At 40.5% G+C, this 17,107-nt stretch overlaps 1 protein-coding gene across 2 annotated transcripts in view; it reads right to left on the bottom strand.

Annotated features, from left to right (window-relative positions):
• Nucleotides 1–1,421: 1,421 nt before the first annotated feature.
• Nucleotides 1,422–17,107, bottom strand: part of LOC138141965 (Fc receptor-like protein 4) — a 31,669-nt gene continuing 15,983 nt past the window's right edge. The window contains exons 6-8 of one of the 2 annotated variants that reach the window (XM_069062852.1): nucleotides 10,484–10,771; nucleotides 7,907–8,044; nucleotides 1,422–1,787 (exon numbers count right to left, since the gene is read on the bottom strand). In XM_069062852.1, the coding sequence (XP_068918953.1) occupies nucleotides 1,741–1,787; nucleotides 7,907–8,044; nucleotides 10,484–10,771 (473 nt within the window). In that variant the 3' untranslated portion in view covers nucleotides 1,422–1,740. The remainder of the gene's footprint in view (nucleotides 1,788–7,906; nucleotides 8,045–10,483; nucleotides 10,772–17,107) is intronic. The other variant, XM_069062853.1, reaches the window with a different exon arrangement.

Below are 17,107 nucleotides of genomic sequence, written 5' to 3'. Positions count from 1 at the left end.
TTTTCTTTTCTTTTTGTTGTTGCTGTTTATTTTTAGTTTTCAACATTCATTTCCACAAGGTTTTGAGTTACAAATTTTCTCTATTCACTGTGCCACCTAGCCACTCCTAATTAGTCTATTTTTTAAGGTATAATTTTCTTCAGTCAGGTGGTTGACTCTCTTTTCATGATTTTCTTGCATTATTTTCATTTCTCTTCCCAATTTTTCCTGAACTTCTCTTACTTGATTTTCAAGATCCTTCTTGAGCTCCTCCATGGCCTATAACCAGTTCATAATTGTCTTGGAAGCTTTTGATGTAGGAGTTCTGACTTTGTTGTCTTCCTCTAGTTCCATGATCCTTTTTGTCCCCAAAAAAGGAATCTAAGATTTGATTACTCTGCTTACTTTGCTTCCTCTGCTTGCTCAGGTTGCCAGTCAATTACTTGACTTTTGAGCTCTGCCACAATAGAACTCTGCTTCCAGAGAGGAGAGCTTTATCCCAAATATCTGGGGATTTCATAGCTGCCAGAGCTATTAGGAGGGCACCCTCTTTACAGCCCCCTGGCCCACTGGCCACACACCCCAGGACCTCCACCCAAGACAGTATTCTAGATCCAAGCAGGTTAAAGCAAGAAAAATTACCCTCTGAATGGTCACTTGGTCCCCCTACCATTTGCAGGCCAGGAGCTCTGGAGGCAGCCTTGCAAGAAAGCAGCTGCAGCCACCACAACTCTGCCACCTCTGGCCCAGGGAGCAGGGATCGGACTGTACCCTTCCTTTCCAACATAGTTCCCTACTGATCTTTTACTTGCTCTTTGGCATTTATGGGTTAAGGAGTCTGGAGACCATCATAGCTGCTGGTGATTCACTCTCTTGAATTCTGCTAAGGCCATGGTTGGTCGGGGCCACCTGAGGCCACAACTGCATGGCTTAGGACTATGCTCTGCTCCCATCACACTGTGATGGACCTTCCTGTAGGCCTTCCAGGCTGCCTTCAGTGAGAGATTTGTTTCTCTCTGTCACTTTGTGGGTTCTGTAGCTCTAAAATTTGTTTAGAGTCATATTTTATTAGGTATTTGAGGTGGTTTTTGGTGGGGGAGCTCACAGAATTTCCTGCTTCTACACTGCCATCTTGGCTCTACCCCTAACACTAGGAGCACATGCTCACGTTATGTCTCTGTGTCACATTTTGGTAATTCTCACAATATTTCAAACTTTTATTATTATTATATCTGTCTTAGTGATCTTTGATGTCACTATTATCATTGTTTTGGGGCACCACAAACCATACCCATATAAGATGGGAATCTAATTGAAAAATGTTATATGAGTTCCCTTTCCTCAACTCTCCCTATTTCCGTAGACACAACAATATTTAAATTAGGCCCAATTAATTACCCTACAATGACCTCTAAGTACTCAGGTGAAATGAAGAGTCAATCTATGCAGCAAACTTTATTGTTGTCTTATTTTAAGAAATTGCCACAGTTACTCCAAGCCTCAGCAATCACCACCCTGATGGGTCAAAAGCCATCAACATCGAGGCAAGACCCTGCGCCAGTAAAAAGATTACAGCTCACTGAAGGTTCAGATGATGGTTAGCATTTTTTAGTAATAAAGTATTTTTTAATTAAGTTACAATACATTTTTGAGACATCTACTATTGCACACTTAATAGACTACTATATAGTGTAAACATAACTTTTATATGCACTGGGACACTGAAAATTTTTTGTGCCTCATTTTATTGCAATATTTACTTTATTCAGGTGGTCTGGAACTAGACCCGGAATGTCTCCAAGGTGTACCTGGAAATATAATGGAATACATAAAAAACAATAAGTATGAGAGATTCAGAAAAACATGCACAGACTTATATGAACTAATGTAGAGGGAAGTAAGCAGAAGCAGCAAGACATAACAACAGTGACTATAATAGTGTAAGCACCCCTCCCCTCCCCCAATGAAATCAAAGTCAATTATCATGATCAATATTGGCTATGGAAAAGAGAGAAGGAAATGTATCCCCCTCCTTTCACTGGAGGCCTATATATGGAATGTTACTCCTTTTAGGAAGCATGCTCCAGTGGTTTATCTTAACTGTTCTTTGTTACAAGCATAACAGGGGTCTCCAATGTCCCCTTGACGAAACTGCAGAATGTAAAATGCAAGAAACAAAGTTGCTGAGGCAGAAGGTTTTCTCCTTTCGAAATTCAAGTGGTCACATTGGCAGGAATTAAGGGACAAGACCTTAGACCTCATTATCTCTGTTATCTGTCCCTTATAGCCAGTAAGAGAGGTTCATCAAGTGGATTGGGGGGACTCAAATGATCAGGGGTCCCCTGATAAATCTCCGGCTATGCAAGAAATGGAGAAGAGTGAGGAAGAGCCTCTCTGGAAATGACTATGAGAGTGAAACAAAAAGTATCAAATCCCTAAAGTTTACTTTATCTCTGTCTCTTTATCTATCTGTGTGTGAGTGTATGTATGTATGTGTATATATATATGTATATATATAACATGTACATTGTATATAGTATATATACTTATGTGAAATTGTACATACATAGAAAAGAAAGAATATATAATAACATAGTAATACATAATAACATTTATGTGTATTGTTATTTGTCCTTTGCTTTCAAAGGGGACCAATGACATCACAGGGTGATGTCTTGAGTTGTGCTTGAACTGGACTGAAGTGAGACAGAGTTGAACAAAATCATTAGCCTCACTCTCTCTTCCAGAGTCATTGAAGTCCAGTGGCAAGAGGAAGGTTAGGACAACTAGCTATGGCCCAGGATGCAGTAGGTGAAGTTGGGGTCTTTGTGTCTGACCAAGCTCTAAGTGTTCCACAGTGCCTGGTTCGGCCACCTTCATTGCTGTTGGAACGAATTATTTTCATCTGCCCATTCCAGGGGGGTAAATCTTCACATGCTTGGGGTAAGACCTCCCCTTCCCCCCACAATCACTGAGGGGTTTGTGGCCTGTTGGTTATCTTCAATCTGGTTTAGCCTGTCTGCCTAGATGGCTTACCAGAGTATGGTCATTGCACATGCTACAGCTTCTGGTAGCCATAGCTAAGAGTTGAATGCCAGCTGGAAAATAAGGTGGATGAGGTAACCCGAAAGGTCTTGGCAAATCCTCACACCAGGGGTGCTAGGACTCCTTGAATACTCATGTATCCCATATACACATACATGTGCACACTCATATGTACTTTCATATGTATAAACACATATAAATAACCTGTATATATCTGAGTATTTTACATACACAAACATGGACATATGTTTATGTGTATACACACACCTATACACATACATACATATATACATTACATATACACACACACACATACATAAGAAGGTTGATGGATCTGGAGTAGAAAGCCCTGACTCCCAAGTGTATATCTGCCATTGACTATGTGATCATTACCAAGTTGCTTCACTACTTACTTATGAGCCTCAGTTTCCTCATCTATAAAATGAATTCAATTTGCACCACTTACTGTGAAGAAAAAAATCTTTGTAAACCTTAAAGTGCTATATAAATGTGGCTTTGCTATTATTATCATAGTCAGGACCAGTTCTGGACAAAATCAAGAAATTGTTAAAGTGCCTTCAACTCTTCTTTCTATGCCTTTAAAAAAATACCTTTGTGGCATTCCCTACCCCACTTCCTGCTTGGCTCAAAGTACCCTGAAGCACTCTCTTTCTGTCAACCTTCCAAATAGCCTAAGAAAAAGTTTCATGAGTTCTCTAAGTAGGGGAAAGAGTAACGGAAATACTGAGAAATATGGTGTGAAAACTAAAGATATCACTTTTTTTTTTATAACCCTTGTCCCAAAGCCCACTGGTATGGGACTCTCTCCTTATTGGTGGTGGTGAAGACCCTGCCCTATGTGAAGGGCAGGGATGAGTTGGTGAGAAGCAAGAGAGATCTGGCCTTCATGAGTCCCCGTTTGGTACTGCTCTTCAAGCATGGAGTTGCTTTGAGTGCTTCTGGCTTCCAGCCTTAAGAGAGGAGATGGAAGAGGCTATTTCCATGTGAGGTTGTTAAAGGGAAAGACTCTGGAAAGACATCATAGGAGCAGGAAGTCTCCATTCTGTCCCTATTCTCAGCTTACAACACTAGAGACTCTAGGGGGTTTTCTCTTGGGTCTCTCTTGGTTGAGCTCAGTTATCTCACTCCCAATGGGAGAGTACCTTCACTTTGGACTCTCTGTTTTTGCAACCAATTTGAATAAGTAAGTTTTCCTTGCTGTTTTGCTGTGTGTATTCATTGTGGAACTGGTATTTGGTCAGAAAGGGGTCAAGCCTTGGATATAGATCTTGGGGTCCTCCTCCCAAAATGACAGGGATCAGAAGTTAGATGGCACCCAATCATGTCCCATAGATTAATAATATTTAAGGGAACTGAAGATACATTTCTAACCTGATACCCCCTCTCTCTGAGGAGAGCAGTGGTGGTCTTAGGCCCCAACTTCTTACTTTCTCCTCCTCAAAGGAATTAATATCTCCCTTGGAGAAGGGTGTGGGAAGAAGAGGCTAGAGATGTGAATTCTGTTTCATTTCAAGACACAATGGTAATCCTCACCTCTCCTCTATGTGTGAGGCTCTTCCCTATATTAAAAAAAAATCATTAAACTGCAACCTCCTGCTCTGTAATTTCTGCTTCCTAATCACCTACCCTTTGCCACACATCCCCTTCCTCCTCTCTCACCACTTCCTTCCCTACTGCAAAGGAACAAGTTCTTCCCCGTATAAATTAAGTAAAGCTAAGGAAATGGATGATTCCGATGGACCTTCCCAGGCAATATCTAATCTCATCACTACTCCTTTTTCTCTCTCTGCTTGGTATTCACTCAGTTCATGTATTATTGCATTATTCCTGCCCACAAGGTAGGGCTCAATCCATAGCAGCCTTGGTCTTCCCAGGTCAGCCTTTCCTCAAGCAGTCAGTTCTTCTGGACCACTAACTCCTGATGAACCATCCAGTCTCTCAACACCATCTTCTATGCCCCTGCTGCCCAGATCATCACCCTGGCACTGTCCTCTCAAACACTGGATCCTGCCTCATACAAAAGTCATCCCATTCTGAATCATTCCCCTCTCTCCTCTTCCAGCCAAGCAGATTATTCATACTGACTGTACTGCCAACACTAACTTTCCTTCCCTGTTTTGACCTTTCTTTACTACACTCTGGGTAGTTTTCAAACATTTTTGAGTAGAGACTGGTTTGGAGGCTACTTCCTTATAGCCTTAAATAGCCTGGAGGTTTTCAGACCCTCTTCTCAGGTCATATAGATGTTGTTTTCTTTCCTGTCAGGATTTACTACATCTCCCAAATCCCCACAAAGAGGATCTGAAACTCAGACACAGTGGTATAAATAAATAGGAATAATTCTAAGAGGACACAAAGCCTTGAACTAAAGGAATGGCAAAGGTGAGGTTTCAGGCTTTAGTCACAGAATTATGGATGATTTGTGGAGTGGGTACAGTACCCCATAAATACATACTATGGAATCAATTTCATCATTTTTCCTCTGAAGTTTCATGTTTTTATAAGATTCTAATTTTTATACCTTTATTATCTATGAAATATATTTAGGAGTATACTGGAAGTTATCAAAATAACATAACAGAGAATCTCAATATTGGAATCTTATTAATTGGCTTCCTGGAACCTCCCCCACACACACACTTTTAAAGTTTAATCTGCATTATTATTTTCTCCATAGCTTTTGTAAGTCTAGAAAATCAGCAAAACCATAAATCAAGACATGATTTGTAGTGTTTGCCAGCTTCAAAAACTTATTATCTGTGTGACCCTTAACCTTTTTCTATCTCGGTTTCCTCAGCTGTAAAAAAAAAAAAAAGAAATAATAATTGCATCAATGTCACAGGGTTGTTATGAGGATCAAATGAGATAATATTTGTAGAAGTGCCTAGAATAGTGCCTGGCATGTGTTGTTATCAAGTAATTTCAGCTGTGTCCAACTCTTTGTGGCCCCATTTGGGGTTTTCTGGGCAAAGATATTGGAGTGGTTCTCCAGTTCCTTCTCCAGCTCATTTTACATATAAGGAAACTGGGGCAAAAAGGGTCACATAATTTACACAGTTATTATGTGTCTAGAGCTAGATTTGAACTTAGAAATATGAGTCTTCCTGACTCCAGGCCTGGCACTCTGTCCACTGTGCCACCTATTTATAAAGATAAATTCATTTTCTTTCAACCCAAACCCTCCTCTCTACCAACTTTAACTACTCCCATTTTTTTCCACTCTCCTCAATTGTAACCTTGACATTTTTTAATCTACTCCTCCCTCTCCCTATATCCAACTAATCACTTAATCTTTCTATTCCTACCTCCACAGCATCTCTCATTTCTGATCTCTTCTCTCTACTCACAGGGTTACCACTTAGTTCAGGAACTTTTTATCTCTTGTCTAGATGACTTCCTAATTGGTCTCCTTGCCTCAAGTCTCTCTCCACTCCAATCCATCCTCCACACAACAGCCAAAGTGATAAAGTGATCTTCCTTAAGCACAGATATGACAATGTCCCTCTCTTAATAAGTTTTAATGGCTCCCTATTGCCTCCTTAATAGCCTTGGCCTTCCCAGCTCCAAAGGAACTCTAGATTCCCTTCCAGATCTAAATCCATGACTCTATTATTGAATGATAACTATTATGATTGAAAGAGGAACGTTTTCTTTTTTTTTTTTTCCATTTTCTCCTGGTATCTACTGATGGGGTTCAGCCCTTGAATCTCTCTACCTGATGAGGTGTTTGCCTGAGGTCATAAGTCTTTCATTTCTAGGCCCAAATCTCTTGTTACTCTTAACCTAGCCTAGCCCTCAATTGTCTGTCATCTCCAGGTAGCCTTCAGCTATTTCCCACCTTTAATCCCATACCTGGAGCCTGACCTTCCATCAAGATCCTCCTTAGACTCCTCCTCAAGACCCTCCCCAAATCCCTCCTCTAGACCACCCCTAGAAGCCTCCCACAGTCTTTCTGTATATAAGATCCATCTTGGCTCCATGAAGAGGCTGAGAGTAATCTAGCACAGACTCACATTGTGTTAGATTATTCTGGCCCACTTGACAATTAGAAGCACCACAGATACTTAGGCTCCTTCAGAGTCAACCCATTATGGCGAATCTTTAATAAACTTTGCTTTACTTTGACTGAGAGAAGACTTCAGTTGAATTCATTCAGCAGGACCCCACATGTTGGTATTTTGAGGTTTCAAGCATCCCTAAGGCCCTAAACCTCAACACTTACCACAGTGGGAAGAACTTAATAAGTATTTGTGAAAGAGTAAGAATGAGGAGGAAGGGAAGGTAGGTTATAGACAGGGAAAAAATGAGGAAAGAGCACTTCAGGAAGACTAGTCAAAGTTAGAGAGATCAGTCTGACAAAAGCAGAAGTTTCACACCAGGGAAAAATAAGGATAAACCTGAAAAAGTAGGTTGGGTCCAGACTTTCCTCACTGAGGACTTTATCTGTAGGCAATGGAGCCACTGAAGGTTTTTTTGAGGTAAAGAGTCAGTGAATATTATTTGGGGGAAATTAAGCTGATATTAGTGTGTGGGGTGGATTGGAAGAGGGAGAGAGTGGAGAGGCAGAGAGACCATCTAGGAGGCTATTTCAATAAAACAGGCATGGCATGATTAGATGCTAAACTGGGGTGAGAATACTGAAAAAGAGAGGGAAGACATATGTGGTGAAGGACTAGTTGTAAGGATATGGTGACTGGCTATGTGAGGTCTGGAAGAGTCATTCATGATAACTAAAGATTTGGGGTCTGGAGTAACTGAACAAGTGATGACAGCATTGGCAGAAATCAAGAAGAGACCATAGCTTCATGGGCAAAGATGAATAATTCAGTATTCAGTAATTGAAGAAAGACAAGTCACCAACCTGGCTTACTCCAAGGTCCAAAGAAAAGTACAAGTGCAGAAGCAGAGAGACCAACCAAAATGAACTGGGTCCCAATCAGTCCAAGGGACAAGTGACCAATCTTTTCACTTGAGTTGACTTGGGAGAAGAGACTTCTACCTGAAGGGTCAGAGTAGATAAAATTTGGGAATGAAGCTGTTGCTTCAGCTGGTGGCACTAGAGGTAATAGTCAGCCTAGCCTAATTTACTCCTAGGTTTAGGTGGTTTAGCTTTGAGCTTATGTATGCAAGATGATGACTCGTGTATCTTCTTTACAAAAAAAAATACAGAATTGATGCAGACCATATGAGGGTGTCAAAAGAAGGTTCCACCGTTTTGGTCTAGGGGTTCTGGGAACCCTGAAATTCAAGGGCAAAATGTGTTGGTCTGCCTTGAAAGAATTCAAATCAAGCTTTAAGTCAGAGACAAGATTTAGTAAAACAACTGCTTGGGGTGGGTCAGATTTTAAGACTGCATTTGTGACACTTGTATTGACAAGTGGGCCAGATTTTAAGAATCAAAGTAATTTAATGGGGGCAAGATGGACACTTTTATACTGAAAGACTGCAGGAAGATCTGGATGTGATCTAGGAGTGGACCAATAGCCTGGGATGATCTGGAGATAACAGAGAAGGGGTCTAGATGGGATTAAGGGTGGAAAATAGTCTGCTGTAGTATGGAGGTAACAAACAAGGAAGTTTAGAGTGGGTCCCAAGGTGAAAAAGAAGGGTTTGGCTTGAGGCCCTAATGAAAGGACAGTTGAAAGGATTGCTGAGATGGGCTATGCCTTAGGCAAACCTAGAGATCAGTGTTCTGGGGCTGGGTTGTGTGGGAAGGTTTTAGGGGCTTTTAGGGGTCCAGGTCCGATCCCCATCACCACCATATCCCACTTTGCATCCTGAGAATAGGGAAAGGAATTTTGAGGGATTGTTAGATTAGTAGACATAAAACAGTGACCCAGGGCAGGCTCAATTTGTAATAACTATCTGTATTTTCCTTGTTTCTGTAATCCCTTTAGTCACTAATTCATTCCATATACAATTATTAGCTAGTGGGAGACCTTGGCCCTTTTAAGCTAAGGCAATGCCCATTGAGTAAACAGGCCTCTTTAAGAAGTGACTCAGGGTGGCTAGGTGGTACAGTGAATAGACACTGGATCTGGAGTCGGAGGACTTTATTTCAAATCTGGCCTCAGACATTTAACATTTCCTCTTTTTTTTTTCTTTTTGGAGTAGGGAGGGCAGGGCAGTAAGTGTCTGAGTCCAGATTTTAACTGAGGACCTCTGGACTCCAGGGTCAATATTCTATTCACTGCACCACCTAGCTGCTCCAGATACTTAACACTTACTAGCCGTGTGACCTTGGGCAAGTCACTTAACCTTCTCCCCTCCAAAAAGCAAAAAAAAAAATGAGTCAAGGAATGGCCCCTTTAATCAATGAAATATTAAGTGGTGCTTGGGCAGGGACAGGACAGGGGAGGAGAGGAGGGGAGGGGAATTCTGAATTACATCTGGCCACTGGATCCAGAGGAGGAGAAAGTGAAGCTGGTGATTTTGCACAGCCCTCATTCACTCAAATCAATGTCGATTGTAAGTCATGACATCATATCCCTGATATCTTGGCCCTCTTTGAGAACAAGGACAATTCACAACCTGTGAGTAGTCTGAGGTTCCTGAATAGGGACCCAGCTGGCCAGTTACAGTTGGGCAACTCAGCTCCTCCTCCCCTCCCTTCCCTTCCCCTTCCCTCTGGTTGTTCCGCCCAAAGGAAGGTTAATTTTGATGGCTGAAAGCTATCTAGTTACCTTGGGGTTTACTGGCTAGATTTCTTTCTCAAAGACCAAGCCTTAACCCAATAAACTCTGGATCAGACAACGATAGGTCTCTGTCCAAGCACCATTTATATTTTGGGCCCTCCCGGCTCAGAGTGAATATAAATAGTGACTGTTTCTCTTTTGGCTAGGAAACCTGAGGGTCTTCCCCCCCAGTTTAATTTATTTTTTTTTTTAAGTAGAGTTATCATCTTTTGACTTCTTAAAGAAGCCTATTCACTGAATTGATATTGTCTCACTCTAAGTGAGAACCTGAAAAGACTTTAGCTTAAAAGGACCAAGGTATCCCAATGCCTCCTGGGGCATCTCCAGTCATCCTGATCCATATCTGCCCACTGGACCCAGATGACTCTGGAGGAGAAAGTGAGGCTAGTGACTTTGCACAGCTCTGCCTCACTTAAATCGAGTCAATTACAAGTCATGTCATCATCTCCCTGATGTCATGGTCCTCTTCCAGAAGGAAGGGCAAACCACACATTAGGTACTTATTATGTGCAAATTACTTTCTAGCTTTAACAGACATTTCCTCAGAGATGTCTGATATTTTCTAATTAACATTTTCTGGGATATCTAGAGAGAAATTATATTTAATTTAAAAAAATCTTTCTTTCCTTTCACAGAGTTATCACCCTGGACAACTGGGCTCTCTCTGATCCCCTTGGAACAATCTGTAGGAGCCCCTCTCAGGTGGACAAAGGTTGACTGAGATGAATGGAGGTAGGACTCACTTTTCATGGTGACATTCACTCTTAGGCTGCTGATGGTGTTGATGCCATTGCTAGCAGTACAGTAATACTTCCCTGCATCGCTCTCTTTCACAGCAGAAAGCACAAACTTCTCCTCCAGAGAATGTTGAGTCTTCTCTCCCAGACTTGCCTTCATGCCCTCTCTGTGCCAGGAGAATGTGATGTTCCCTGTGCCCTGAGCTACTGAGCAGATGAAGACCAGCTTCTCTCCTTCAGTCACCTGCCCCCCGGGGGGCTGGGTCTCCATTAGGATGCCAGAGATAGGGATTCCTGGGTGAATATGAAGTTCATAAATGAGGGCCCTTCCTGACTTTGGGGGATGTCAAAGGTGGCAAGGGAAGCTGCACCCAACTTGTACATGTCTGTACAATGAGAATTTAGGGAAACATATAGTAAGGAAAGAGGAAATAGATTATTGGTATATTAAGGCTGGATATGGGGAATAATCCTGATTATATTAGTGGGGAGGAGTCATATTTTCCCAGTTTAAGACAGTGTTGATTCCCCACCCATAAACTTCTGAACCACAATGTTGGCTATGGGTCATTCTAAGGCAGAACCTAGTGGAGAATGAAAACATTTGAGTGGGGGAGGCCTGGTGGTTCAATGAATAGAGCACTGACCCTAGAGTCAGGAGGACCTGAGTTAAAATTTCAGACACTTAACACAACACTTACTAGCCATGTGACCTTGGGTAAGTCACTTAACCCCAATTGCCTTGCCCTCCTCCCTCCAAAAAAAAAAAAGATATTTGAGTGATGCCTCACTGGGTAGACCTTTTTGTCAGATAGGATACAGAGGCTACTGAGATATATCATCTCTATCTTAAGGTGGAATCAATCACCACATTTGCCTTCAAGGCCCAGATGAAAACCTTCTTTTACTCCTCTAGCCAACAATTATCTCTCTTCTATCACCTCCTTTTCTAGAGTTACATGATATAATGATAATGGGATTTGAAGATCTTCCAGGCCCCTTGTATTGGCAAGAAAACAAGTACTTAGCAAGTTGTTTCAAGTTCATGATTGTATCAAGTATTAAGATTCAGAACTTGTGAATCCCACAGTGGGAGGAAGCTGCTGGTGTAAGAGGAAGGGGTGTAACAGGGAGGAGATAATACCTTATATAAGGAAAAGCCCAAGGTAGAGAGCCAGAATTGCTGAGAAAGAGAGAACTGCTAGGATGCTGAGAACTGCTACAAATTGAGAACTCTTGGGAGCCAGAACTTCTTCTGAGACCCTAACTGAGAACTTCTGAGAGCCAGCCAGAACTGCTGAGAACTTCTGAGAGTCAGCTAGAACTGCTGGGAATGAGAACTGCTGGGAGCAAGCAGAATGGAGGTTGAGAAGCTACTGTGAGTGAGGAGAGGAGGATCCTTGCTTGACAGAGCCTGTTTTGTTTTGAAGGCTTGGGAATGTGGGTGTTCACTGCATTGGTTATGTGCACCAACTTTGTGGTTTCTGTAATGAATTTGACTTTCTGGTTTTGGGACTCAGTTTTCTTCTACTTGAATAAATGCTTTGGTTCTCTCCTCCATGTGGAGATCCTGTTACATTTTGTGATTAATAACTACACCAGCATATTCACAGCTGCTGTGGGTTCTGTGAATATCACATTTCTGTCACAGATGATGAACACAATTCATCAGTAATGTAATCTGTTCTCTGTTTCCTGGAAATGTCTTGAATGTCCTTGGGAATAACTCCTAATGGGAATGTCCTTGGGAATAACTCCTAATGTCATTGTCAGCTCCTTGCATTCAGAAACCATGCCTGAAGCATCTTTGTATATTCCGTTTCCTCCTGCCCCAAGCACTGAGAATGATGTTGGGCATGAAGCAAATACTCAATAAATACTTTGGAGGTAGCTGGATTAGCATGAAGAACAATGGCATAGGGCTGTAATAATATTATTAAGTAATCCTGCAATTTAGAGATTTTGCTCATTTTAGTCTTGATGACACAAGATTCAAGAGAAGCATAAAAAAGTAAACATAAAAGAGAAATCATAAGGGATTTAATAAGTTTAAACTGTTTACATTCCTTAAGGGGAAGATGATGCATATATTTCCTAAGACTTTTGTCAGTATTAGGGCAGTTAGGCGTCTACATAGATAGAGGGCACAGGTGTTAGTCAATTATGTCAGGATTATCTAAAAAAAAATGGAGAGTTGAGAAAGAGGGATGCAACAGGAGAAGGAGAAAGGGAGAGGGAGAATGGAGAAAATAATTTCACATAAAAGAGAAGTACAAAGAAGAGGTAGTTTTTGTTTTTGTTTTACAATAGAAAGTGAAAGGGGGTGAGGGTGGAGACAGGCAGTGCCTATCACTCTCATCTGAACTGTTCAAAGAGGGAAGAATATGTATATGCACACTCAGGTGTAGAAATATATCTTTCCTAACAGGGAGGTAGGAGGGGAAGAGACTAAGAAGACGTGGTAAAAGTGGGAGGATAAGAGAAAAGGTGGATCAAGGGAAACAGTGGTCAAAAATGATACAAATCTTTGAGGAAGGATGGGGTTAAAAAAGAGAAGAGAGAGAAGGATAAACAGAAGTAAATAGAATGGAGAGAAATACACAGTAATCTTAACTGTGAATGTAAATGAGGTGAACTCACCCATAAAATGGAAGCAGCTAGTAGAATGGATTAGAAACCAGAGTCCTACAATATGTTGTTTACACAAGATACAATTGAAATGGAAGACACACATATAGAGTAAAATTAAGGGGTTGAAGCAGAAGTAAAAAATTCAGGGGTAGCAATCATGACCTTAGACAAAGCAAAAGTAAAATTAGACTAAATTAAAAGAAATAGCAAGGGAAATGACATTTTGCTAAAAAGGTACCATAGAGAATGGAGAAGTGTCAATACTAAAAATATATACAGTAAATGGCATAGCAAGTTATAGTAGTTACAGGAACAAATAGGTAGTAAAACTTTACCAGTGGGAGACCTAAATTTATTCTTCTCAGAACTAGATAAATCTAAACATAAAATAAATAAGAATGAAGTTAAAGAGATGAATAGAACTTTAGAAAAGTTAGAAATGACAGACCTCTGGAGAAAATTCAACAGAAATAGAAAGGAATATCCCTTTTTTTCCCTCTGCTGTATATGGCACCTTCACAAAAATTGACCAGGTATTAAGTTACGAAAACTTCACAAACAAATGCAGAAAGGCAAAAATATTAAATATACCCTTTCTGGACCATAATGCAAAAAAAAAATTACATTCAATAAAAGACCTTGTTGCATAGATTAAAAATTAATCAGAGGGGCGGCCAGGTAGCACAGCAAGTAAGAGCACTGGCTCCAGTGTTGAGAAGACCTGGAGATCGAATCCCAGGCTCAGACACTTAGCACCCACCCAGAAACACCTGGCCGTGTAACCTTGAGCAAGTTACTTAACCCCAATTGCTTAGGGGCGGCCAGGTGGCTCAGCGAGTAAGAGTACCTGCTCCAGTGTTGGGATGACCTGGAGATCGAATCCCGGGCTCAGACGCTCAGCACCACACCCAGAAATAACTGGCCGTGTAACCTTGAGCAAGTTACTTAACCCTGATTGCTTAAAAAAAAAAATTAATCAGAAACTAAATCATCTAATCTTAAAGAACGAATAGGTCAAAGAAGAAATCACAGAATCAACAATTTCATTAAAGATAATGAAAACAATGAGACAGCATACCAAAATTTGTGGGATATAACCAAAGCAGTACTAGGGGAAAATTTATATCTCTAAGTGCTTACACCAATAAAAGAGAGAATGAATACATTAATGAATTGGGCATGCCCTAAAAAAAGACTAGGAAAAGAACAAATTTTAAATGTCCAATTTAACACCAAGATAAAAATCCTGAAAATCAGAGATTAATAAAATTAAAAGTTAAAAAAACTGAACTAATAAAACTGGAATCTGGTTTTATGAAAAAGTCAATAAAATAGATAAATCATTAGTTAATTTGATTTCTTAAAAAGGAAATCCAAATTAATAGTATCAAAGATAAAAAGAGTGAATGACCCACCAATGAAAGTGAAATTAAAGCAATTATGAGGAATTATTTTGCTCAATTATACTTATACACCAAAGGTAAATTTCACAGAATAATGGAAGAGGAAAAAGAACATGTAAATAGCCCTGTCTTAGAAAAATAAATTGAACAAGCCAGGGTGGAGCTAAGATGGTGGAGTAGAAGCACAAACGTGGCATGAGCTCCTGCTCCAATCACTTTGAATATATGTAAAAAATTGACTATAACAAATATTAGAGCTACAGAACCCATAAAGTGACAGAGAGAAACAAATCTCCCACTGAAGCAGCCTGGAAGGCTGACAGAAAAGGTCTATCACAGCACACTGGGAGCTGAGCACAGTCCCTCACATGGTACTGGCCCCAGGGTGGCCCCAGCCAGCAGCGGAGCAGACTTCAGGAGAGTGAAGCACCAGCAGCTGTGGTGGTTTCTAGACTTTTCAACCCATAACTGCCAAAGACAAAGTAAAAGGTCAGTGTGGAACTCTGTTGGAAAAGAGGGACAAAAGAGCACAATCTGGACCCTGTCTCTGGGGTGAGAAGTGGCAGAGGTGTTACGGCTGCAGCCACTGCCATGTGGCTGCCTCCAGAGCTCCTGTCCTGCAGATTGTAGAGGGACCAAGTGACCATTCAGAGGGTAATCACTCTTGCTTTAACCTGCTTGGATCTGGATCGTGGTCTAGGGTGGTGGTCCTGGGGTGTGTGGCCAGTGTGCCAAAGCTTGTGGGGGCTGTAAAGGGCACCCTCCTAATGCCTCCAGCAGCTACAAAAACCCCAGCTATTTGGAACAAAGCTCTCTCCATTATGGAAGCAGAGTTCTACTGTAGCAACGAGCTTAAAAGCCAAGTAATTGGGTGGCAATATGAGCAAGCAGACAAAGCACTAACAAACCATTGAATCCTTTTTGGCAGACAAAAAGGATCGAAGCATGGAATGGGAGGAAGACAATGAAGTCAGAACTCCTGCATCAAAAGCTTCCAAGAAAAATATGGATTGTTTACAGGCCATGGAGGAGCTCAAGAAGGATTTTGAAAATAAAATAAGAGAAGCAGAGGAAAAATTGGGAAGAGAAATGAGAATGATGCAAGAAAATCATAAAGCGAGTCAATAGCCTGCTAAAGGAGACCCAAAAATACACTGAAGAAAATAATACCTTAAAAAACAGGCTAACTCAGGGCGTCTAGGTGGCACAGTGAATAGAGTGTTGGCCCTGGAATCAGGAGGACCTGAGTTCAAATCCAGAACTTAACACTTGACTATCCATGTCACCTTGGGCAAGTCACTTAACCCCAATTGCCCTCCAAAAAAAAAAGAAAAAAAATAGGCTAACTCAAATGGGAAAAGAGGCCCAAAAAGGCAAAGACAAGAAGAATGCCTTAAAAAGCCAAATTTGCCAGATGGAAAAGGAATTTCAAAAACTCACTGAAGAGAATAATTCCTTCAAGATTATATTGGAGCAATTGGAAGCTAATGATTTTATGAGAAATCAAGATACTCTAAAACAGATCCAAACAAATGAAAAAATAGAAGGCAATGTGAAATATCTCACTGGAAAAACCACTTACCTGGAAAATAGATCCAGGAGAAATAATTTAAAAATTACTGGACTACCTGAAAGCCATGATCAAAAAAAGAGCCTAGACACCATCTTTCAAGAAATTATCAAACAAAATTGCCCTGATATTTTAGAACCAGAGGGAAAAATAGAAATTAAAAGAATCCACTGATTGACTCTTGAAAAAGATCCCAAAAAGAAAACACCTAGGAATATCATAGCCAAATTCCAGAGTTCCCAGGTCAAGGAAAAAATACTGCAAGTAGTCAGGGAGAAACAATTTTACCATTGTGGAAACACAATCAGGATAACACAAGACCTAGCAGCTTCTACATTAAGGGATTGAAGGACTTGGAATATGATATTCTGGAGGTCAAAGGAGCTAGGATTAAAACCAAGAATCACCTACTCAGAAAAACTGAATATAATGTTTCAGGGAAAATTATGGTCATTCAATGAAATAGAGGATTTTCAAGCATTCTTGATGAAAAAATCAGAGCTGATCAGAAAATTTGATTCTCAACTACAAGAAGCAAGAGAAGCATTAGAAGGTAAACAGGGAAAAGAATTCATAAGGAACTTATTAAAGTTGAAGTATTTACATTCCTACATGGAAAAACGATAATTGTAAACTTATAAGACTTTTCTCAATATGAGGATACTTGAAGGGAATATATATGTATACATACATATATATTTATGTATAAGAGGGTGTATATGTATATAAATATATGTGTGAGCATGGGCATATGTATGTATATGTATACATAGAGAGAGGGCACAGGATGAGTTGAATATGAAGGGATGATATCTAAAAAATTAAAATTAAGAGGTGAGAGAGGAATTTATTGGGAGAAGGAGAATGGGAAAGATAGCTTAGGTAAATTATCTGTAAAAGAGGCAAGAGAAAACTTACAATGGAAGGGACGAGCAGGAAGGTGAAAGGGAATGGGATAACCTGATTCTCATTGAATTTGGCTTAAGGAAGGAATAACATACACACTCATTTGGGTATCTTACCCTA

Source organism: Petaurus breviceps, unplaced genomic scaffold (genome assembly GCF_028583685.1).
Source record: "Petaurus breviceps papuanus isolate PSGF00001 unplaced genomic scaffold, PetGlider_PUasm1.0 90510, whole genome shotgun sequence".
Lineage (NCBI taxonomy): Eukaryota > Metazoa > Chordata > Mammalia > Diprotodontia > Petauridae > Petaurus > Petaurus breviceps.
This window is presented reverse-complemented; position numbering and strand designations above follow the sequence as displayed.